Genomic DNA, 22,273 nt, shown 5'->3' on the forward strand with positions numbered 1-22,273 from the left:
AGCGTGTGAATGAGAATGTGATTTTCAATAGAGAGGTTGGTCTGGGAGAGGTGCTGGAGAGGAACGGCTCAGGCTTGGACAGGTCAGTGGTGGGACCGACTGCTTCGTGGCACTTGTTGAGACCTGTTAATTTTCTGTGGTTGCTACACGTACCTTCCCAGCCCTCTTCCCAAGCAGGTACAAATGTAACTAAGGCGGCGAAACACAAGGGAGCGAAGCCTGCTGTAACATATTTAAAAATGGCATCCACATTAAAGGACACGCGAGGGATCCTTCAAAGTCATGGCAGCACAGGATATTCTCTCTACTTGCCCGGACTCATTTCCAAAGTAACCTCTGGAGCCGCTCCAGGAAAGCTTTTAAGTTGGTGGAAAGTGCAGAGCTGGCACCCCCAAGTGGTTTCTCGGAGCCACTTCGTGTGCTCTGAGCTCGCCCCACCTCTCACCAACAGCTCGGCCGCTGCTGCCCCACCTGCAGCTCCCCCAGCACCCGCTGCTGCCCCAGGGGACCTGGCAGAGCACGGCTGGACATCAGCTCCTCATCCCGCTGCCGATGGGCTGGGGCTGATTCGGACACAAACCTTTCAAAGCCATCTCTTTCTGATTTCGTTTTGCAACAGGAAGACTCCTGTGAGACCTTTCGCGCGCAGAGAAAAAGCCAAGCGTTACAAAACCTTCCTGCTGTCAGCAGGATTTCTTGCGTACCTAGAATTAACCCCGCAGACCGATGAAGGCGAAGGAGAACTGCCAGAGGACTTTGGCACAGTCCTGCACCGTGCTCGCGGGCGGCCTGGAGGCTTTTTGTCTGGTAAGCCCGGTGCCCTTCACACCGAGTATCCTTCAGGATCCGCTGCCCCTCCTGCTTTTAAGTCTTGGAGAGGAAAACGTGAAAGGCAGTGAAGGATAAGCCTCTGCTAAGCTGCACGCCTACTCCCAGCCAGAGTAAATCTCGCCACTCTCAGGCAGCAACTGAGGACAGGCAGAACCCACTGCTTACCCCAGCAAGGAGCAAACGTGGAAAGGAGGCACTTGGACACCGGCACGGCCTGCTGCTAACCCCCCGGGACTTCTTTCCTCCTGCCACATGTCAGAGCCGTGCCACCCCTCGGCAAGATGCACGAGGCACGGCAGACAAAAGGCTCATTCAGAGCTCCGGCGTGGCATCTGCTGCGGTGCTTAAAAGGAGGAGGAAGTGGGATTCGGAAGCGTCAGAAATATTTGAACTGCGTGTTAGGGGAAATCGAGCTATGAATGACTCTCACCCCGCACAACACAACTGCCCGGGGAGGCACCGCGGCTATGCAAACACTTCGGAGCACAACACGGCTCTCGGATCGAAAGAAGGGAGCGCAGGCGCCGCGCGCCAGCCAGATGGCACCCTGAGCAAGGGTGCTGGCAGCTGTTCCACAAGAGACAAAAAGCAGATGTTTCACAAAAGCTCACTTTCCAGGTTTATTAAGTAAAGTTAACTGAATTGTTTTCATTTTGTGGGGATTCCTTTCTGTCTAACCCGGCGGGTCAGCAGAGCTGCACAGAATCACGGTTGGACTGTGATAACCCAAATACAACTTTGGCTCATCTCACTGCTGACACATATGGAATGACTTGGGGGTTATTACATGCTGTGTCTGCTTGAGGCAGGTACATGTACAGATCAGCACAAGTTGCAAATGATAGTTTACATCCTTTCGAAACAGAGCAGGGCATTCAGCAAATGCACTGCAATGAGAAGACATATGAAAAAGAAATTATACAGACTTGCAAATACATAAGAAGTTCAAGAGATGCAAGAAACCTCAAACACAAGAAATGTCAAGGGGGGAAAAAAAAACACTTAACTTCAGACACAATGTGTTCAAATTAAAACCCAGCTGTAATTTAAATTCCCGTCCAAATGGGAAACGTACAGTAACGCAATTTAAGAGGAACCAGGTTTTGTCCTGGGGAGAGATGTGTCCAAAAACACTGATGCACAAACAGGTTCAGAATTCTAAGCAAAATGTCCCTGGGCATTGGTGTACTTGACTCTTGGAGCCAGAGCAAAGCAATTCATTACACTTGCTGGACTGCTGGGCCTACTGCTGGGTCTCGGTGGTACGACAGCACGTAGGATTCCAGATGTCAGAGAGAAGGCAGCACGCTAACTGCTGGTTACAGAGAGAACTGCTGCAAGCCAGATCTCCCAGGGATTGACTAGAGTAAGGACACCTAATTCTGGCAGCCTGGCCTCTACTGCACACGGTAGTGTAATGTTCTGCAAGGGTCTTCGGTTCTTAGCTCACTCCTTTCTCAGCCTGAGTTGTTTCTGTCTTGTGCATGAGCACAACTGGCCGTGCAAAATTATCCAAAAAACAGAAGGGACAGGACCAAAGAAAACTGGCTGAACCTGGGGCTGGCTTTCAGCTCCTATTTCCAAATATCGGTTAAAGGTTGGAAATTTATCTACAAAAGAAATAATATAAATGAAATAAAAAATGGCACCGTCCACAAAATTAAAAAAAAAAATCTTACAACACAGCCTCGTAAAAACGGCTTTGCAACGAGAGCTCAGTCACAAAATGAAGGGTTCTAGCTCTTCGTACATCAGAAGAGGAAACAAAGCTAAAAAGTACTAGTCCACATTCTCTTAATAAGTTAAACTTACTTTCCCTCCCCCGTCTACAAAAGGGGTAGAAGCAAAGGGGAAAATAGGCTACCAAAAATAAAAATAAAAAGAAAGGAGAGAGAAGGAGAGAGCACGCGCGAGAGAGAGAGAGAGAGAGAGAAAGAGAGAGAGAGCAGTCTGTGGTCAGAGGCTCAGAGCAGGGCTGAGTTCCTTTTAAGGGTTTAAAAGATGCAAAACAGTTCCTCAGAAGTTCCCTCTCTTCAACAGTTAGTTCAATGCTGTAGCCATAGAAACTCAAGTATACATCGGAGGAGAGATTCTTTTGGGCAGATCCACCGTCGGCCAGAGAGCTGCTCAGCATGTGTTAATCCTCAATGATTATGGGTTCATCGTTCATGGGCTGGCGCAGCTGCACTGCCTGGATCGGCCGGAGGATAATGGGCTTGTAAGGGCGTCTGGCGGCTCGCTTGGCTTCGGAGGAGGAAAGCAGCTTGCGGATTTTCCTGCAGACAGAAAGGAAGAAAGGAGGCTGTTACAGAGACCGAAGGCTTAGGCACTGTGGGCTTCTCTTGTTTCTCCAAGCGAAGCCGGGCCTGCGCATGCAGAGGCTGCTCCTTAACGCGACAGACTGCCGCTGTTTATTTTGGCAGGGTCTTCCCCAGGGAACTTTTGTTTCGCCCTGTGTAAACCCCACCAATGAAGAGGCAACTGCTTTGGCTGTTCCAGAGCCCTCTCCCTGGAGAGGAGCAGAGGACGTCCTGGTGCAGTTTCGCAGGACCGGGGTCTCCTGCTGTAAGCACAACACACGAAACAGTTATGACAGCCGGCTCCCACACCGCTAATTTCTTTTGATGCATGCAAACACACCCGCACAACGTGCCGCGGACAGCTTTGTGGGAATTTCCAAAGCCCAGCTACAACAAATCTCTTCTGGCAACTTTGGTTGCTTCCCCGCCTGTTCATCCATCTCAGACATCGCCCATTCCAAGCAGGTGCACGCAGCTGCCTCTTCAACAGGAACCCAGCCCGGCAGCATCTCGTCTCCCACGGAGCTGTGCCCCGGGGCTGAGCTCCCACAGGGGAGCTCCACGACAGCCGCTAACGAGGGAACCGATGCTGGAGACTTATCCTTCCCCGGCACCACCCCAGGATTACTAACAGGGTGTCTGCACGTGCCTGACCTAGAAACGGGCAATATTCAAGTCTTGCATTTGTTAAGTTTCCCTACACGTTACAAGGCTAGCATTAAGTCTGATCAGTTGCAGGAAGCAGATTTCCATCAGGAGAGAAAGTAAAACACAGAGAGGGACACGCTGAAGGCTTGAAATTAGAAAAACAAGGTGGAAAGGAACAATACAGAATGATTACTTGCTTCCTTCTGACAACACCAGGCTTAGAGCTAGAGGAAGTGCCTTAAAAAAAAAGCACAGCAACAACAATAAAATGTACGATATAATCAAAATGGGAAAATCATTTCCAAAATATGTTCCAATGGTCAAAGATTAAAAAGGAAGGTGATAAATATTCACAGCAGCAGCCCACGAGTATCCATCACACACACAGCCTTGGTTCAGTGCAGGGACCAGGACAGCGAGGAGGGGTGATAAGGAAGCCTGTCCTCACGGCCTCCTTCCTTGAAGGTTTAACTTACCGGGAGAGGTCTGGCACTGCACGAGAGGAAGGGCAGCCACATGGCTTTACAATCCACAGCTGGACTATCCGTTCCCCAGAGGTAACTGCTATCTTTTTTGATTACTCAGCATTGTTGGGGCCAAATCTCTCTTTTATAAAGACACGTTCCCAGAAGAAACTGGTCAAAATACTCCCCCACTCAATATACCCTTCTTGCCACCAGCATGGATAAATCAACCCCTTCAGGTGACAATTTTCAATTGGCCGCAGTCAGATTTGGTTCTCTCCACGTTGACTTTTTGCCCACCAAACAGAACAAACCTGCCACATACACACAAATAGATGGGTCTCTTGTTTGCTCAGTGTCCCCATTTCTCCAGCTTCTTCTCAAGCTGATAGGACACGGGGTGGGGAAAGGAGAGAGCCGGGTGGAAGCGTGTGGGAGCAGGGGGAACCTCGATGTGATGATTTTTCAAAGACTCACTCGGCTGAAGCTGACTTACTGTTACAGCCAGTGGAGCTTCTTAGCGCGTCTGCGTGTGCTGTTAGACACACCGCCACCAGAAATACGTCTCTCAGCAGTTCTAGATTCTGATCAGGTCACGCTCTGCCTCCACTTGCATAAATTATACGTGCTGAACTCCGTACTGAGAGGCCTGAATTCAAAGACTTGTTCCTTTCAATCTACCAACTTTTCTAATTGCTCCCTCAAAGCTATCCAGTTTTCTAGCACCGTTCTCAGCAGCACCATACAAAAGGGGGCAGAGAGGGGGGTAAAATCTTAGGAGAACCTACTTTCTGTGACAGAAAACACAGCCTGACCCTCAGCTGGAGGATGATATGCAGATATTGCTGTGAGATTGATTGCTACGGAGCCAACACAAAGCTCAAATTGTTTCAGAGCTCACAAACAAGTCTTACATTCTTGATACTGGAATGCAGCAGATGGTCCAGGGAAAAGTTCGAGGTGAAATGCCCAGCAGAAAACCCGTGCCGCTTACAATGCTACGTCGCTCAACCTTCCCCTGCTTTTCAGCAGGCTGCCAAACATCTCTTTTCAGCACTCTGATCAGTCGGCTAAGCAGCAAAGCTCTTGGACAAAGAAGCCTGTTCTTTTTTTCCTTTTTTTAATTTTTTTTAAATGGAAGAGATATCGTCTCACTGAGCTGATGTCTATCACTGTGCTACGATTTCTGTTTGAGATATGTCGGTCGCTGTGAGACTGATCCTTCCTGCCATGCTCTGTGGTCCTGTACAAGCAGACAATTCTGTGCCCCTGCAGTAAGTAGTTCTCATGACCGATATTGATGAATATTCTCTCTGTTCTGTATAGATCAAAGAGCAGGACCTTGTAGTAGTACTGAGACATTGGTACTGCAAATCTACAGCATTTCTTGTGGTTTGGACAATAAAGATGTCAAGAAGTGTTTTATAGCTGTAGGATTATGAAATAAGCCTTAAGCATCTGAGGATTGAATCGGAGACTGAAAACCCTGCGTTTACAATGGCATGTGAATTTGTCAGATCTGTATCAGGATCCCAGCACCCCTTCACCAGGGCAAGATGACAACAGGAAAAAAGAAATGCCCTCAAAATTTAATTATTTCTCTCACTTTGCTTTCATTTATATTGGGGACCTCACTTCTTACCTTCACAGCACCTTGCAGGAACAGAGAAGGAAAAGAGAAAGGCAGGCTAAAGATATGAACTGGGGTGAGATGCACAGATGCACGGTAACTTGGACATCACCATCCCAGCCTGTGTTCAAAGCCCACCTTGTAACAGGCCCACAGAACAGTCACTTGACACTTGAAACACTTTGCAGGCTGAGAAGTGTTCTGGGAAGCACTACAGCAGAGACGTCAGCACACAAGAAGGCATTCAGAGCGTGTGCAGCCTCAAAAAATTATTGTGGCCAAAACAATCTGTACCAGGGCAGAGACATACTGCAAGAATGGGTAACGCTATGCATAATTCAGCGGTTTTCAGTGGATGCAAACATAAAAGCTTTAATAGCAAAGGAGAACCCTGTATATAGGAGGCTCAGATCCTCAGTATTACCCATGAGCCAGAAGGCCCTACTCTCCTTCTGAGACACTGAGGTAGGTCCTCCAAAGGCATCTATGGGTCTACATCAGGTGAGTGTCCCACCTTAGTCTGCCTCCCAAGTCATTGCCAACATCTTAAAGGAACTGCTCAAGAAGAACCTGCTTTCTCTTGAAAGCAAGTGCCTGATTAGGCCTATCAGACACGATTAGATCTATCATAGCCTTTATCCACCTAAACACCAGAAGTTGTGTGGCATCAAGTCTGCAGCAGCAGATCTGCTGAAGAGATCCCCACGTGGAACAAAAACCAAAAGACCTCCTTTAAATCTGCTGAAAAATCCAAGCGTCTTACCTGGTTTCTTCAGTGGCCATGTAGAAAACATCGTCTGGTGCATCAATCCAGTTCATCCTCCTCCTTTTCACTGGAGGCATGGATCCACCACGAATTAATCGGACTTTTGTTGGGTATGATTTCCCATTGAGCAGCAAGTTTCGGCTTGGTCCCTGACGTGATACATAAAAAAGTACAATTATGGACTGCAACAAACCTGCAATAGCATGTGATAAGCACTCAAACAAAGGAAAAGAGAGTTAAAAGTTTTCATGTTAGTTGTTGAGAGTTTCTGATATGTACCCTCTTGCCCATGAATGAATAAAGAATTCACAAAAAAGCAACTGTTCATAAGCAGCAGAAGTTAGGCACCTTCAATATACAATAGGGCAGCAATACTCCAGCGATAGGACAAATAATAAATGGAAAGCATCACCATTAATCTGTTCTGTGTGTCTATAAGATGACATCAAACTTGAAAGATTGAGCATGAGACAGACTTCAGCTACTACCATAAACCTAGAGCAACTCTAGTGATTTCAGGTAAAGAAATCTAGCTACACAGCATGAAATATATATAAAAAAACAGAATTTACAGTTATTCTGGGTACAAAACTTACCCACATCCTTTTCGTTCTCAGGAGGTTAATATTTTAGTATATACTATCATCGTTAAATAAGTTGTTGAAAACAAATCTAGATCTACAAAGCTTAACACCTTTCATCATGAAATCATTTTAAGCATTTAACAACACAGATTTCCCAAATATAACATGTTTGCTTTGCAAATCAGCTACCATTTTCCAAACCCGCAGTAGCCCCCTTCCACTCAACTGGAAAAACATGAGCTGTTATTAAGAGAGGTGCAGATACAAGGGAGCAAACGATTAAGCTTCGCAAATGCAGCTGTCCTTGATCATTTGAAGTCCAGTTCTGCTGCCCCTCTTCCTGCTGATAAGCACATTGAGAAATCCCACTGAAAGCAGTAACACTGGACAGTCAGGAGAGATACAAAATAAGGGCCCAGAAAAATGGATATGCGTAAATTAAAGCTGGTCAGAAAATGCCACAGTAGAAATTTAATGCTGGTACGTAACAGGCCAGAACACCTCCCCAGATGAACCAAAGCTTCCTGTTCTATCCGCAAAATAGGAAACTGAGCACGCAGAGGGAGATCTGGCTGGGGAGATCCACCTCAAAAGGAAAGGTAAGGACATGAGGTACTCAAGCCCATAAATGTCAGGTTATGGCAAAAGCCCAGCCAAAGTTTCGTATGTTGACTTATAAAAGGGAAGACGCTGGCTTGTCCACCAAGGAGGAAAAAAAAACAAAACAGCAAAACCCTGCATCTCTCACATTTTATCTGAGGATGGGAAAAAAGGATCAGTGACTTTTCTGACCAGCCTTAACTGACTATACTAGACAGATCTGCTTCTTGTAGAAAAGGAGGACTTTAGAGCTAAACAAACAAAATCCCACCTTTAAAAATCCTAAGCTGTTGCATACAAGCGCAGTAATAATTTTATTTCTTAGTTGCCCAGCTCGATCTTATACACAACAGTTTTGGCACCACGGCAAACCACTGAAGTACTTCAAGAAGTGCTTTTATATTTGAAATTTACTAAGGAAAAGGCTTCAAGTGAAAGGGTTTTGTTCCCCCTCCCCTCCAGATTTCTCCAAGAAAATCCTTTCATGAGTGTTGTGAAGGACGTTTTCTCTCCACGTGCTATACAGGCAGGAAAACAACTCCAGAGACCGTTCTTGGAAATACCTAGGAGGGGCACCCAGGTGCTTTCAGGTCGCCTTTTCTCTACCTGCACAGAACAATGGTTCAAATGGTACATCCTAAACGTGGCCTTTCGGGTTCAGTGGCATATTTTAATCAAGCAATCAAGGCAGTTCAAGGTTTCCTCCCTTGCAGCTAAAAAGCGTTGGGTCATCACAGATCTCTCCCCCTGCACTGAGCTGGTTTATACAGCAGACACAAACAAGTAGCCAGTCTCCTCAGTGACGAGCAGTGAAGCTAAATGCAACGAGGAATAAATAAATACAATTTACTACTTCATATCAGATGCTCAAGTACCAAGCCAAACGGATGCTTCGTTATTACAAGCAGACTAGCATGCTCAAGCTATAGCCTCCTAATACTGCCCACCGTCCGAGAACATTAGATTTAATAATCTTTGTGATCACTCTGCAGTGACCATAGCTCAGACCTGCTGATTTACCCATGTCAGAGGGACTCTGCTGACACTAATGCATCGTGGCAGTTCACCTACTGAGGCAAACTCCACTTTATCAACGCCAGAAGCAGATCTTTTCCAGGGAAAAAAATAAAAATAAATGATGCTTCAAGTTCTCTCCATGAGCAAAGAGATGTAACGTCAGGGTCTCACATAAGCCATCAGCAAGGGGTAAAGTGGTGCGGAGCCCTTGTGCTGGCCCTTTCACACGGAGGTGAGTTTCATGAGAAAGCATTTGGCCAGAGATGCATCAATCAGACTGGCTATTTGCTTCTGTCTTTTGATAAAACTCAGCATAATGGATGAAAGGCTAGGAATCATTTTTACTCCAGAAAAATAAAAGAACGTAACAGAACAAGCATTCTCAGAAGACAACTCAAACACCATCTTCCTAAAGAAAAAAAAACAAGAAACTTTTCCAAATTAAATCCTTCCATCATTTAAGCCTTCCTCCTTCAAGTGAAACACATTCCACCTAGAAACACATCCAGACCTTTGCTATGAACAGCCACTCAGTTTCCCTACGAGCACAAACAAAATATGTCAATGAGATTGTTTGAATGGAACATCAGTTGATTTGAGGTTTAAATCTTATTTAACCACTTGGACCTTTCATACGCCCCAAAATATCATTTTTACTTCATTTTTTCCAACTTTTCAATGGCTCGGGAAGTATGACCAGCTGCAAACAGCAAAGACGGAAGTGAAGCACTACGGTTTAATGGGGTGTGCTATCTAGGGAGGGTTAATAATCATTCTTTTTCTTTTCCCTGTTTTGGTTAAATGAACATTCTCTTACCATTTGTCTGGTTTGTCCGTGGTTAGGCAGACCTAACAAACAGGAAAGAGAATAGAGCTGGTAAGACCATTGCTTTTCCAAGACAGAAAAAGTACAAAATCAAAACACGCAACTATGATTGCAACGGTGTTGTTTTGCTAAAAATAAAGAGTTTTCTACCAAACTAACTTCTCCCCTCCTTGGAACGTGACTAAGAAAAGAGCTTCCTTAACAACATGGTTTGAAGAGCAGAGCCCCCAAGTTAAAAGCACATTTCATTCTCTCAGTCTTTTCTCCAGTTTCTCACACCTTTCTTCAAACTACTGCTGCAAGTCCATCTCCTCTTTCAGATCTGAAGTTTTCCTCAAGTCTTTGGAAAAATCTGATGTTCTGCTTTAGCTTTTGAGGAATTCACTGATATCAAGGAGGAGAAAGAGGAAGGTATTATGCTGTACTGTCAAGACAGCAACAAACACAATCTTTCCTATCATCCCTGGACCCCAGGGAACGATCCAGCTCAGACACGAGACACAAACTGTTAGCAAACAGACTGTCGCTGCTAACCTGCTCTGAACCTACCACCAGTGAATACTGCCACAGGCTCAGCTCCATCCGTCACAGAGCACAGCACTCCACGCAAAGCCCTCCTCCAGCAACGCTAACAGCACCGTGAAGCACCAAGGCTTGATTTTCCTAGACTGCCACTTGCCATACCAGCAGATTCCCCATCACACATGCACCAAACTGTGCCGTGCATCTACGAGACCCTGCGGGACACACAAAGGTCTTGGGACACGAGAGCAAAGTGTTGCTGCAACCCAGCAGGGTATGGCACAGAATGGAGAGGAAGATCTAACAAACACTTTTGTTACCACCATTTAGTTTTCCTGAGATGCATGCTCCCAGAAAACACCATTTCTTTAACATCAATGCACCAAACCATCTTTCTCAGCCTCTTCTGGCTGAAAACCAAAAAGGTCAGTGTAACAAAACAAAACGGGTACTACAAATGCTGTCACTGGCTACAGAGGTAGCTACCAGTAGGAATTCCGCTTTCACATTAATAACAAGCTTCCCAGCACTATCCTTTTGGTTTGGATTTTGAAATCTCTTACAGTTAGCCAGCTAGGTTGTGATGAAACAGCAAAGCCCTTTCAGAATCCAGCAAAAATGGACTTTTACAGCTGATGGCCTACACTCCAACAGATTCCTCGAAGTTCTCCTTGGTAATAGCAAACTCAAAGTATTCGCGGCAAGTATGCCGGGAAGCACAGGGCACAATAACATGCTGGGAGGGAGAATGACGCAACGAGGGACACTGAGCATCGTGACATCACGTTAAATCAATGGTTTATACCAAGTTTATTCTTCATTCTGTAGAGATGTATGCAGTTAGCTACTTTAAACATGAAGACACATGCATAGCTTCACTTTCTGCAATGTTTTAGTACCTACGTATGCACAGAGATAAAGAAATAGTTGCCAAAAAGACTTCCATTGGATCTGTAAAACAGATGTACCAGGCACCAAGTAAGATGACCAGCAACAACCTTTGGATGTTGACAAAGGCAATGTAAGCGCCAGATAATCACACTTTTTTTTTTAAATAAATAGAAAAAAACACACAGGAGCAGCAATCGCATGCAAAACGCAGCTGTGAGCAGCCGTCGGAGATGGATGGACAAAGAGCCCCACGGATGTTGGGAAACAGCACAGCCAGCAGGATGCAACCTGAATCTGTTGGCTTCAGCCCAAAGGGCTAAGCCCTAGCGCTTGTTTTTTCCTCCCCCTTTCGTACCAGAAATATAGCATTTTCCTCCTTCACGGGAGCTCTGAGAGATGTAAATCCACTGATGCTGGTCCCTGGATTGAAGCCACATATTTCTTTTTAACCACACTTAGGATTAGCTCTTTTCTCCTACTAAGAACATACTTGATGCCAGGAGCAGCTGATATGTTGCGGTTGCTGCTGTGATGACTAGCTCTGGATGCACAATAGACACTAAAATTGTTATTTCTAAGCACCGGAATTAACCCAGAATATTCCATAGCGAGATGTTGAGACTGACACCGACCGAGGGCTGCAAAGAACTGCTTCCAGCTCTGAGTCCCAGAGCTTCAGTCCTCAAAGAGTGAGGAAACAGTGGTCTCAGAACAGGGATATTCCTCACCAAAAGCTACAACCTCCAGGATAAGCTGCCCATGACAAAGTTTTGCTCCAGTAAATTAAGGCATAGAAAGTTACAGTTTCAGTACAATTTATGTTCTTGCTATCAGAGTAATAAGGTACCAATTAGCATGTTAATCTTAACTACCTGTGAATTTTCCCTTTAGTCACACTTGGATAACTGGAGTTTGAAAGAATCAATATAAAAACAGTCAAAAAAAGACTACCTTCAGTTTGCCATAAAAATAATTAGAGTAAAAGTATATGCACAGCTGAAGTGCTGCTTCCAAGTGAACAACCTTTATCCATTACAGCCACCTACAAGAAGCAGAAAGCTCAACATCTGTAACCCATCGCAAAACAGCTGTCAAGTCAACAGGATGCATCTGCACTGGAAACAATGGATTCTCACCCAGAATTGTTCAGTGGCTTCTGTACAAGAGATGAGACATGCGCCTCTAAGAGCTAAACTGAATACCACAAGTATAAAGGTCTATGGTGATGGCTCCAAGCAGGTCTTCCGGTCTTTTGCAGCCAAAGAAACTGAAATATATTCTAAAAATGCAAGGTGGGTTTTTTGTTTATTTTCTGTAGCATGGAAAAAAAAAATGAGGCCCTGGAAAGCCTCCTCCTATACAGTTCTTCCTGCCAAAGCCTGTGCTATACATTGAAATAAAGAGGAAGTCCCAGAGGATTAAGTGAAGACGAGGTAAACTGAATGTATATCCGGAGATAAGCACAGACATCCTTTGCCACAGACGATTCTACATCATTACTGAAATGTAACAAAACAACTCATCACAGTACAGAGACTAACGGAGACCCTCGAAGCATGCCTCCACACCTGACAACTTAGTGACCAAGACCTCAGAACTGTTCCTCGAGCATAAGCACAGTTACAGATGAGATTTTAGTCCACAGCAGGTTCCTAAGGCCTAATGAACCCTCCATGCTCGAAGTATCAGAGCTGCAGATACCCCCTCGCAGTCTACCTACCTGGTTCTGCCCATGTAACAATCTCGTAGCATTTGGGGCTAACTCTTTAGATTTAATGAATGGTGCCATTCAGATATTACAGACTGAATTTCAGCTGCAGGAGGTTTGTTTATTATTATTTTTTTTAGGCCAACTCCACACAATGCATAAGTGCCACGTTGAGGAGGAGAGCCTAAACCCTGAGCAGCGTGCCCAGCACAGACTGGTGCTCAGAGCTGCTTTCAGGTAGTTACTACATCAAGCATCAAGAAGCTGCACAATAAGCACCAACCATGGCTTCTTTTCTACTTTAGCAGAAATCTTCTAGTGCTTTTCTACACCTGAACATACACACTGTTGCCTGTATATTCACAGCCCATTTAAAAGCATGGCACAGAAGTCTGTATGTACATAGCTGACCCTAGCATCAAGGAAGAAGAACAGCCCAGCCTCCGGCCACTGGAAATAAACTGAAGTTGTTTAATTTATAGTTGTTAGAACTTACTAACTCCAATCTTCAGCATATCCACCATGCACAAAAATACAGGTCCTTCATCTCGTGTGAACCTAATCTTTTTTTCCTCTTTCCAGACATCAAGCAATTAGTCACACATAGTATCTTGTTTTTACTCCTGCTTACCTAAGAAAAGTATCATGCAGAACATGCAATATGCAGCAACGTTCATAAGCACATCTTCAGTCACAATCAACACAGAGAATTCAGTCAATACTTTCAAAAGTTTAAAATACAAACTATACTAAAATAAGTTGCTTTCAAAATCCACACTTTTTATGTGTGTTTTCCTTTTTCAAAAGTAATCTTCCTCCTGGGATTCCATCCTTCCCAGCAGGAAGGAAAACACCAACAGTACCACGTTTGTGAGCAAGCTATTAAAAATAAAAAACAAACATGCATGAATGAGGCTTGACGAACAAGAATTTTATTTCCAAGTTACCGGTTCACTTGAAAAAGCATGTGTTGACATATACACACATAGTCTTTGCAAGCCTACAAGAAGGCTTTAGTACCTTTCTCTTTCTTAAACTGCCAAGAGTCTGTTACAACTGTGAGTAGATTGAGTGTCCAACTTCTAACAATCAAAGACTATAAACCTTCAGGAATGCAAGTGCAACAAGCAGAACAGACCATAAATTGTACCAAATACCACCTAGACTAACATTTTCTTAAAATTCTGTTGTATATAAAAACAATGTTAAAATTGCAATTTACTTACCTAAGTAAGTTCCTACCAAGATTGGCAAAGGAAAAGGAAAAAAAAAGATTTAAGGTTAAAAAAAAGGAAAGGTTCACATAGTTCAGAATACAGTAGCTCAGCCCCATGCAACACATACAGAAACACAGACTGTTTTGTTCTAATGAAACACAGAAGTGATCATCTGTTGGACAGATAAACCCAAGACGACATTAAACAACCAGTAATTCCAAATAAATTCCCAAAAGAGCAGCTTCAATTTTGTATGACTTAGTAAGCAGTGGTTTGTTACCCACCTCCTTCCACTAACCCCTGCACGTTAACCTGGTTGGATTTGGACAGCAGTTCCTAAAATGCTCAGTCTAACAGTTCACACTAGCGTGCTTCATGGCATCCCACAGCTGATGTGCTTGGTCATGCAAAGCTGGACCTTCTGCTAAGAGCACTTCAAATGTCCCTTCTAATGCTGCCCGGGCAGTGACATCCAGCTCTGAGGAGTCAGTAGCTGCCCTTGGACTGGTGTGTTCAGAACGGAGAGCCAGGACCTGTGTCTCAGGGTTGAGTGAATCACTGCTGTTCACCCTCTTTCCTAAAGGGAACAGCGTGGTATATTCTGACTGTAACACATCAAGGGGTTAAAAAAAAGAAACAAAGCCATACATCCCATTGCTTTAGGATTTGTTCATTCAAACTGTAAACTACAAATCACTGAATTATTCACTGTACTTAGAATTAGGAGCATTCCACTTTATATATGTATCATATATATATATGTATGCTATTTATCACATGTAAACTCCACTTATGCTTAGAAGTTCAGGCTTTGTATCATTAGGGTCATTCACAATTCTGCCCTTGCATTCTTATCCATTCATCTCCTTTCAGATTAATTGCACCTGCTCCCTACCAAAGCCTTGGGATATACATTCTACTCTCATTAAATCAACATTTGTATCTTATTCCACGCCATCCCTCTTAAATAAAATGGTTTTCACTATTTGATTCATAGAGCGTGAAGCCCATCCCCTGATTTCATTTCCAGATCTTTCTCCATAGCACCAAAAGAAACTTGTCACAGCGTCATGGCTGAGCTGAAGACAAGTGGAAAAAAATCATTCAACATCTGAATACAAAATGCTAAGAGAAATTCTCAAAAATAATCTGCACTTTTGGCATATAATCTAAAGCAAGGAAATTGCATAGGCATGTGGTTCTTAGGGTCTCCAAAAAGCATTTCAAGCAACTTGTCATTCTTCCCAGCTATGCTGCTGCTGGCAAGAAACGGTCCTTGCGTTAAGCAGCACTGAGAATTTTTTCCTCTGTCGACACTAGTCAGCATTACGCTGATCTGGATATCAACAGCTAAAGCCAGGACCTTTCCCCCAGTACTGCATTATTCATTAAAGGAGCAATATTCCCACTTGTTTACACCCTGGATGGACAGATTTTCTTGGGCCTCATCTTTGGAAGGGCAGCCAGTGCCACTGCTGATAAAGGCAGAATTTTAATGCAGCTTATGCATCCAGGTAAGTTTCTGCAAGGTCTAAGTCAGCCAAGAAAAGACCTTCCAGATAAGTCTAGTTTCCTACATAGCTGATGCTAGAGGATTTCTCTGTATTCCCACCCTCGATAGCCGTTTTTGATCAAGAACATTATTTCCATTTTCATGCTCATCTCTTGATAATTAAACTAATGCTAGGCTGATGAAGCTACAAGGCTTCCAGTTCCAGGAGTCCTTTCTCATTTCCCTGAAAGGAGCTGAGAGACAATGAACCAGAACACATTAAGTTAGATCGACGCTCCATTTTGCTTTAGAAATCCCCAGTAGCAGAAGCAAGGTATTCTAACAGTTAATTAACCTCACTCAAAAAATTGCAGCTTTTTTCCAGCCAAAGTTTTTCTGCCGTACCTTCTGGCTACTGCAGCTCATTATTCCATTCCCAGCTGGACTAAAAAGCCCTCTATTATTACACTTCTGCTGCTCCTGTCAGCAGAGACAAACATCTACAACTTCTGCTTTGATGGAAGTATTTTCCATTATACTGTGTGTTTTCCAGTCTCTTCACCGTTTTCATGGCTCTTCTATAAACCCTCTCCAATTTTTCAGTGTTTTACATGGAGCTTGACCCACTACCGTTTTTATCAATGTAAGTTCGTTGCTAGGAAAAGCCTTTCCTTTGTCCTGGCTACTCATTCACATTCTCTCTTTCTGCCAATTTTAGAGTGCACGTGATGACCCTGAAAAACTAATTTGATTAGTTGAAAGCTAACACAGTGCAAGAGAGAAAAAAATTTAACAGTGCTCCCTCCCTTCCCCCTGTAGGAATCTGTATGGAGGAGTATCACACAGACCCCATGCTGGATAGCTGTAAGGACAAAAGTAACCAGGGCCCAGGACATAAAACATCCCTTCAGCTTCCCTAGGGGATTTTTCATGGTGAATATTGTCAGGCAAGCTCCAAAACTTTAATGGAAAAAGGAATAAACTTATACATTTTTAACATCTCGCTGTATTCTACAGCTTATGAGACTCCCTGTACTTTTCATGCTCCAAAAATAGCAATCTGCAGGAGTTTGCCCGTGCCTGCCTAATGCTGGAAGAGTGCTGGGGAAGCCAGTGGATGCCTAATAATGCCTCCAATATGACTTAAAGTGGGAAAACAAAAATACAGATTTAAGAACTACACCCTTCTTTTAAAATAGAGTAGAGGGAGAGAATAGAGATGAGTATTTTCCTGTTCCTGGAATTCAAGCATCAGTAAAAATTCTCTGTACCTGGCCAAACAAGTCATATTCAAAGAAGTTCAGCTCTGCAGTGTTAAAGAGGGATGATTCAGAAACAGAAAAGTTCAAGATATTTAGCTGGAGTTACAGTAGCAAGAGAAAAACAAGAATTTCAAAGGAAAAATCCAAAGTACTCTTAAAAGTTCAGCAATTTCCAACATTTTCATAATTAGCTATACTAGTTCAGGCTGCAGCTCGGTAACAGCAGTCTCCTTTCTTTTCATCCTTGGTCTCTCACTGCCAAGATTCCCCTTTCCCAGCCCTTCCTTTGCTCCCACCACCACCGCTTCTCCTCACAGAGCCCGCGCTGACCAGCCCATACCCGCACACGGACTAGGCCTTCCTCCCACCTCCAACCTCCCCACCTCAGCCACCAATTCGGTGCACAGATCCATTTTGGATTTAGGTTTCAATTTAAATATGAACAATTCAAAGAGCTTCACTAATCAGGCTTTTCTGAGGGCCGAACTCTAACCACCAACCACCACCCCTAACTGCCGAGTGGTAGGAAGGCCTCAGATGCGGATCCTCCAGCAGCGCTGCCTGAAGAACACCCCAAAACCTACACACACAGTTTGATTTTCAGCAGTATTGGACAGCCTAATTCTAAATGAAGACAGGTGTTTAAATGCTTAGAAACCTGACCACCGATATACACACACAAACAGGAATCTTAGTGCTTTACACTAAGCAAAAATACTATCTGCTATTTGGCTCGTCCCCTGCAAACCCATCTCCTGTTTCACATTGCTTTAAAACCCGGCCACAAGGAAAGCCTTACAGACTCATCACAAACCACCAGCTCAGCAACAAACCATCCCTTACAGCACAGGTACCTTCCCCCACAAGCCTGGAAGTAACAGCCCAGCACCAAAAGGCTTTTATCACCAGTTTTCAGCAAAGAGACTTCGACTGAAGCCCACCGTACTAGCTGCCTACTGCCACATTTTAGAGACTTTAACACAGTGACCTACACAAACCATAAAATATCTTCCAGGTGCCAACACAGCATGTCAGCGGGACACGGGGGAAAAAAGTGGATAATTCACAGAACAATAAGTTAACACCTCTTTGAAAACTATTTCAACAGAAGTGGACAAAATGTCTTTCTGCACCTAAATTTGTGCAGGAAGACTATTTTCAGTCTCTCCACGCAGTAGTTTTAACACCAGCTTTTCTTTGCAGTACATTCCTAGAACAAATCACCCAAACCAGTCAGTGTGCCACCATGTCTCACTAAAAGTAGAGGAAAAAAGAAACCAAAACAATACAAACACCCTTCCTGTACTGCCTATAGGAGCTATGTAAATGCATCTGTGTTTATGAAGAAGAATCTGACTGGTCATAACAACTCTCATTCATCTTTTGCATGTATTTTAGGACTGTTATAACCCCAAAATCAGTCGCATCTGAATAGATGGGTTCATTTCAATCCTTTTATACCGCTGTCACCAGCTCCTAAATTCTGTTTCCGAGGCCTCATCACTCCCACTGCTTTTAACCCTTTCTCCACAATGCTTCCACTTGTGCTCTTCCTCTCCCCATGCCTCCTCCTCACCCATCCCACCCAACTAATAAGCCTGTACGACTCCAACCAGAGCCAAGGACCTCAGTTGTGGCACAGCACGGGCAGCAGGCATTAGGTAGGTGTGCCCAGAGCCAGCAAAGCTTACCAGCTCACGTGCAAGGCAACTGGGAACCAGCACAGAGGCACCGACACAACTGGCTCCAGGCCACAAGCACCTCTACCAGACTTTCACCATCTGATCCCTCGTGCCCAGCAGATCTTGAGGTTCTTTAAACCTTCTTTCCTTGCGGGTGATCCCCTTCCTGCTCCATCTCAAAGCTTCCAACAACCCAGGATCAGAAAATACTCCACGTGTAGAAACTGCAGCATGACAAATGTTTTCCATTCACAACTGAATCGCAACCAACAAGTTTCAGCTGAACTGCACACAAGAACATCTAGTCAACACTGACTACTCCAGCAGGTAAACAGATTCTGGATCTGAATCATACTTGGCTACCTAGCAGTTACAGGAACAACCAACGCTCCAAGTCTTTCAGCAGCTGGTTGAGAACAGAGCAGAGAAAGCAGCAGGCATCAGTGCCTGCACCACTGCAGGCGTTCTGAACAGCCTGAACAGGTACCTCACTGAGATCTGCGTTGTGCAAACTACTATAGCAGAAGTTAGCGCTGAAATATATCTGATGAAATAGGTATACTAGCAGATAAAGGTTTTAAAACACCGCTACTAAAATATAAATCCTCCATTTGCAGTAAGTAAATATTCTGAGGTCATGAAATCCAGAGCTTTACACTGAGACAGCCTGAGGGAAGGGGTCAGCTCTTCTTCTTTCCTCATTCAAGCCCCAGCATCTCCATGCTTCAGGAGTGTGTCATCTGCTGAGTGACTCAGCAATCACCTTGCTGATGAAGACATTTAGCAGGAGCAGCAGCAATGACCATAAGTAGTTAGTCACCAGGAGCCGTGGAAATTCAGAGAGCTATTCCACAGCTACATCCCTCATTACCGAACAAAGTTTCTGAGGAAGCCAAACTGACTAAGTCAGAAGAGTTTGTTATTTTTTTCCCAAACATAAGAGCACATTAAAGACTCAGCAGCACAGCATCGAAGTATAAGTTCCCAAGGACAGCAAGACAGCATAAAGATCACTGTCCTCATCTTTACTGTGTTCTCTGCATGCACTTACGTATGCATGCACGTATATATTGGAAAGTCATCCACTAAAACACAGAAAGAAAGCTTAACATCAGGGCATGCAGCATCATTATTTAATGGTAATGCCTAAACCTAAGTTTTTGTGTTTTTGACATTTCTGTAGCCTACCTATTCAGAATTGGTCTGTTTTACTGGATTTGGACAAGCAACATCATATGTACGTTTTCTGCATTATTCCAAACTGAAGCTTCTCAGGACAATTCTTTAGTCAAAAAGTTTGCTTGTTTGTTTTTCTCCCGCTGTGGAAATTCAAATGCAGTATTTTCTACTGCAAGTAGAGAACATGCAGACAGCCTCACACTGGTGAGACTGCACTCATGCTAGAAAATACAGAGGCTTCAACCTGGGACTTGATGCAAATACTGTCTTTTTCTTTTGGTCAATGTGAATCTAAAGTAGTTCAGGATATATGAAACTTCGATTTCTTAAAAGTCAAGCAGTGAAATAACACCTAGTTTCAAACCAACCATCACAGCTTTCAGTAGTTTCACAAAACTGCTAGAAAAATGTTTTGTCAACATGAGAAATTGGTCATCAGTTCTGAATATATCTTTTCATGACTTCAGTACGGTTGTATGACTTCTTGTCTGCATGTGAAAAGCCTGGAAGGTGAGCAGCATAACCACAGGTGGAAATGGTTACCCAAGGAACATAGACATCAACACAGAATGTACACACAGCATCATTAGCCACAAAGCAAGACAAGCCAGCAGATGAAACTAAAAGTCACTGTCCTAGCATAAGCTGAGCGCAGCTTCAAGGTCTTACCCCTGCTAGGCATCAACAGGCGCTTCTTCATGTTGCCTGACAGAGCACAAGTGAACAGAAAAGAGAAAAATATCACATCAGCAACCTGAACAACAGCAGTTTAAAAAGTTCTTAATGTTAAAACAGAAACAGTAAGATATCAAATGTCTGTAATTATATTTCAGATAAGCCATGTATAATGTTAAAACTAAAGGTGAAAAATAAGAAAGATTCTGTTCAGCTGCATCAAAACTTCTGTGCAATTTTGCTGCACTATGACAGTGTAATTCTACAAGAATAAGACACAGCAGGAGAGAATCCATTTTCCTTCTAAGGAAACGCCTGTAAGGGGACATAACTTAACTTTTGCTCACCCCTGGGAGGCCAGTAGAGATCTCTCCCGCTCAGAGCCACCTTGAAAGCTAACAATTCCACTCCCCTGTTAAGGAGAAATACCCCTCCATGTCCTCACTCACGTTAAGACATTTGAATAGGCCCTTTTATCCTCATCTGAGGAAAAAACTGCACTTTGTCTTCCCGACAGTCTCAGGCAAGAGCAGCTCTTCAGAACAGAGCCCTGTGTTCCATGCCAGAACATCCTGTGTCTACCTCTCACTTCAAACACCTTCCCCATGCCTTTTATCCTTGGGGAGACGAAGCTCACATTTCACTGAAGAGGTTCTCAGTGACAGGGCCAACAGAAGCAAACGCTCTAGTTCTGAGCAAGGCAGGAGCAGGTTTATGGCACACCAGGTCTGGCACTTCTGCCTCCCTTAACTAATCAGTAGCCTGCCTCTCACACTGCCTCCGGCAGCTTTTCTGAAACCCAGGTGATCCACACATTACAAAGCCACCTGGGAATCACACAGCTACTATACCTACAGGTTAAAAAGCTGTAAACCTCACAAGGAAAAGGAAGCATCTCTGGAAATGGCTATTAAGGTTTTCTTCATACTGCTCATTTAAAAAAAAATGAAGGGAAGTTCCTCTCTCGCTGTCCCACTTGCAAGGTTGGTCGAACTAGGCAGAGTTCCACCAGCACGGCAGCCTTACGTGCATGTACCACCCAGGCAGCACACATCACGTCACACCCAAAATTAGAAATGGAACAAGCAACTTCTATGAAGGAGAAAGAAATAAAACCCCTACGAATAAGAAACTCTGCATTTATATCTAAGGCTATGATTTTAAACAATATCCTTGCATACTGAAAGGACAGAATAAGCCTACTCAGACAATAGACATGTTGAAGAAAAATATTTACCATCCATTCCATTGTGTTGTTCGTAACTTCTTTTTCCCAGGATAGTTGGGGACCCATTATTAATGACAGGCGTAAACTTAGCAGGAGTCAGATTGTTGAGAGAACTGGATAAGCTCTTTGCAGGATCTGGTTTCGGAGGACACGGATGAGATTCTGTGGTGAAACAGCAAGGTGTCACTTTCATTAATGAAGATACTGGAATTACAAACCTGAAAGCAACCTGCAAACATCCGCAGTGACAAAGTATACTTCCCCTTATACAGAAATTATCTCAGTCAGTAATTTTGATTGAGGATTGCTATTTATATTGATCATTTTAAGTATATTTAGGAATTCACTTCTACTGAAGATGTTAAAATCAATTTCATAACATCCACTGGACCATATCACTATCCTAAAATAAGAGCTGATAACAAGAGCACTTTGTATTTATTTCCAAAACACTGTTCTTCAATAATCTGCTATAATTTCTGGCCTACTCTGTATTAAAAGCTATCTTTGGGCAGTCACACAGCACCCCTAAACTCTGAGAAAATGACAACTTTACCAGTTTAGCAAGGTTTGTAAAAATATAGTTTTTAACTGGCTGAACAAGTGAGGATACAGAGCACCACTAGAAAGAACACAGAGTCTGAATTCAGCCTTTTGGCTGAGGCAGAGACCAAGCACAGGCTGTCCAACAGAAAAGGTTTCGAGAAAGCTACAACAGCAAACGAGAGCTTCAAATGAGTGGTTCTCTCAG

General features: G+C 43.8%; 1 protein-coding gene across 7 annotated transcripts in view; it reads right to left on the reverse strand.

Annotated features, from left to right (window-relative positions):
* Positions 1-1,438: 1,438 nt before the first annotated feature.
* The window catches only part of MTA1 (metastasis associated 1), an 81,771-nt gene continuing 60,936 nt past the window's right edge, over positions 1,439-22,273 (reverse strand). For 2 of the 7 annotated variants that reach the window (XM_083847646.1, XM_083847645.1), the window contains exons 16-21: positions 21,532-21,684; positions 20,289-20,324; positions 14,014-14,025; positions 9,658-9,689; positions 6,637-6,788; positions 1,439-3,107 (exon numbers count right to left, since the gene is read on the reverse strand). In XM_083847646.1, coding sequence (XP_083703772.1) covers positions 2,969-3,107; positions 6,637-6,788; positions 9,658-9,689; positions 14,014-14,025; positions 20,289-20,324; positions 21,532-21,684 — 524 coding nt within the window. In that variant the 3' untranslated portion in view covers positions 1,439-2,968. The remainder of the gene's footprint in view (positions 3,108-6,636; positions 6,789-9,657; positions 9,690-14,013; positions 14,026-20,288; positions 20,325-21,531; positions 21,685-22,273) is intronic. The other 5 variants (XM_083847648.1, XM_083847647.1, XM_083847651.1 and 2 more) reach the window with 3 other exon arrangements.

Source organism: Anser anser (assembly GCF_964211835.1).
Source record: "Anser anser genome assembly, chromosome: 8".
Taxonomy (NCBI): domain Eukaryota; kingdom Metazoa; phylum Chordata; class Aves; order Anseriformes; family Anatidae; genus Anser; species Anser anser.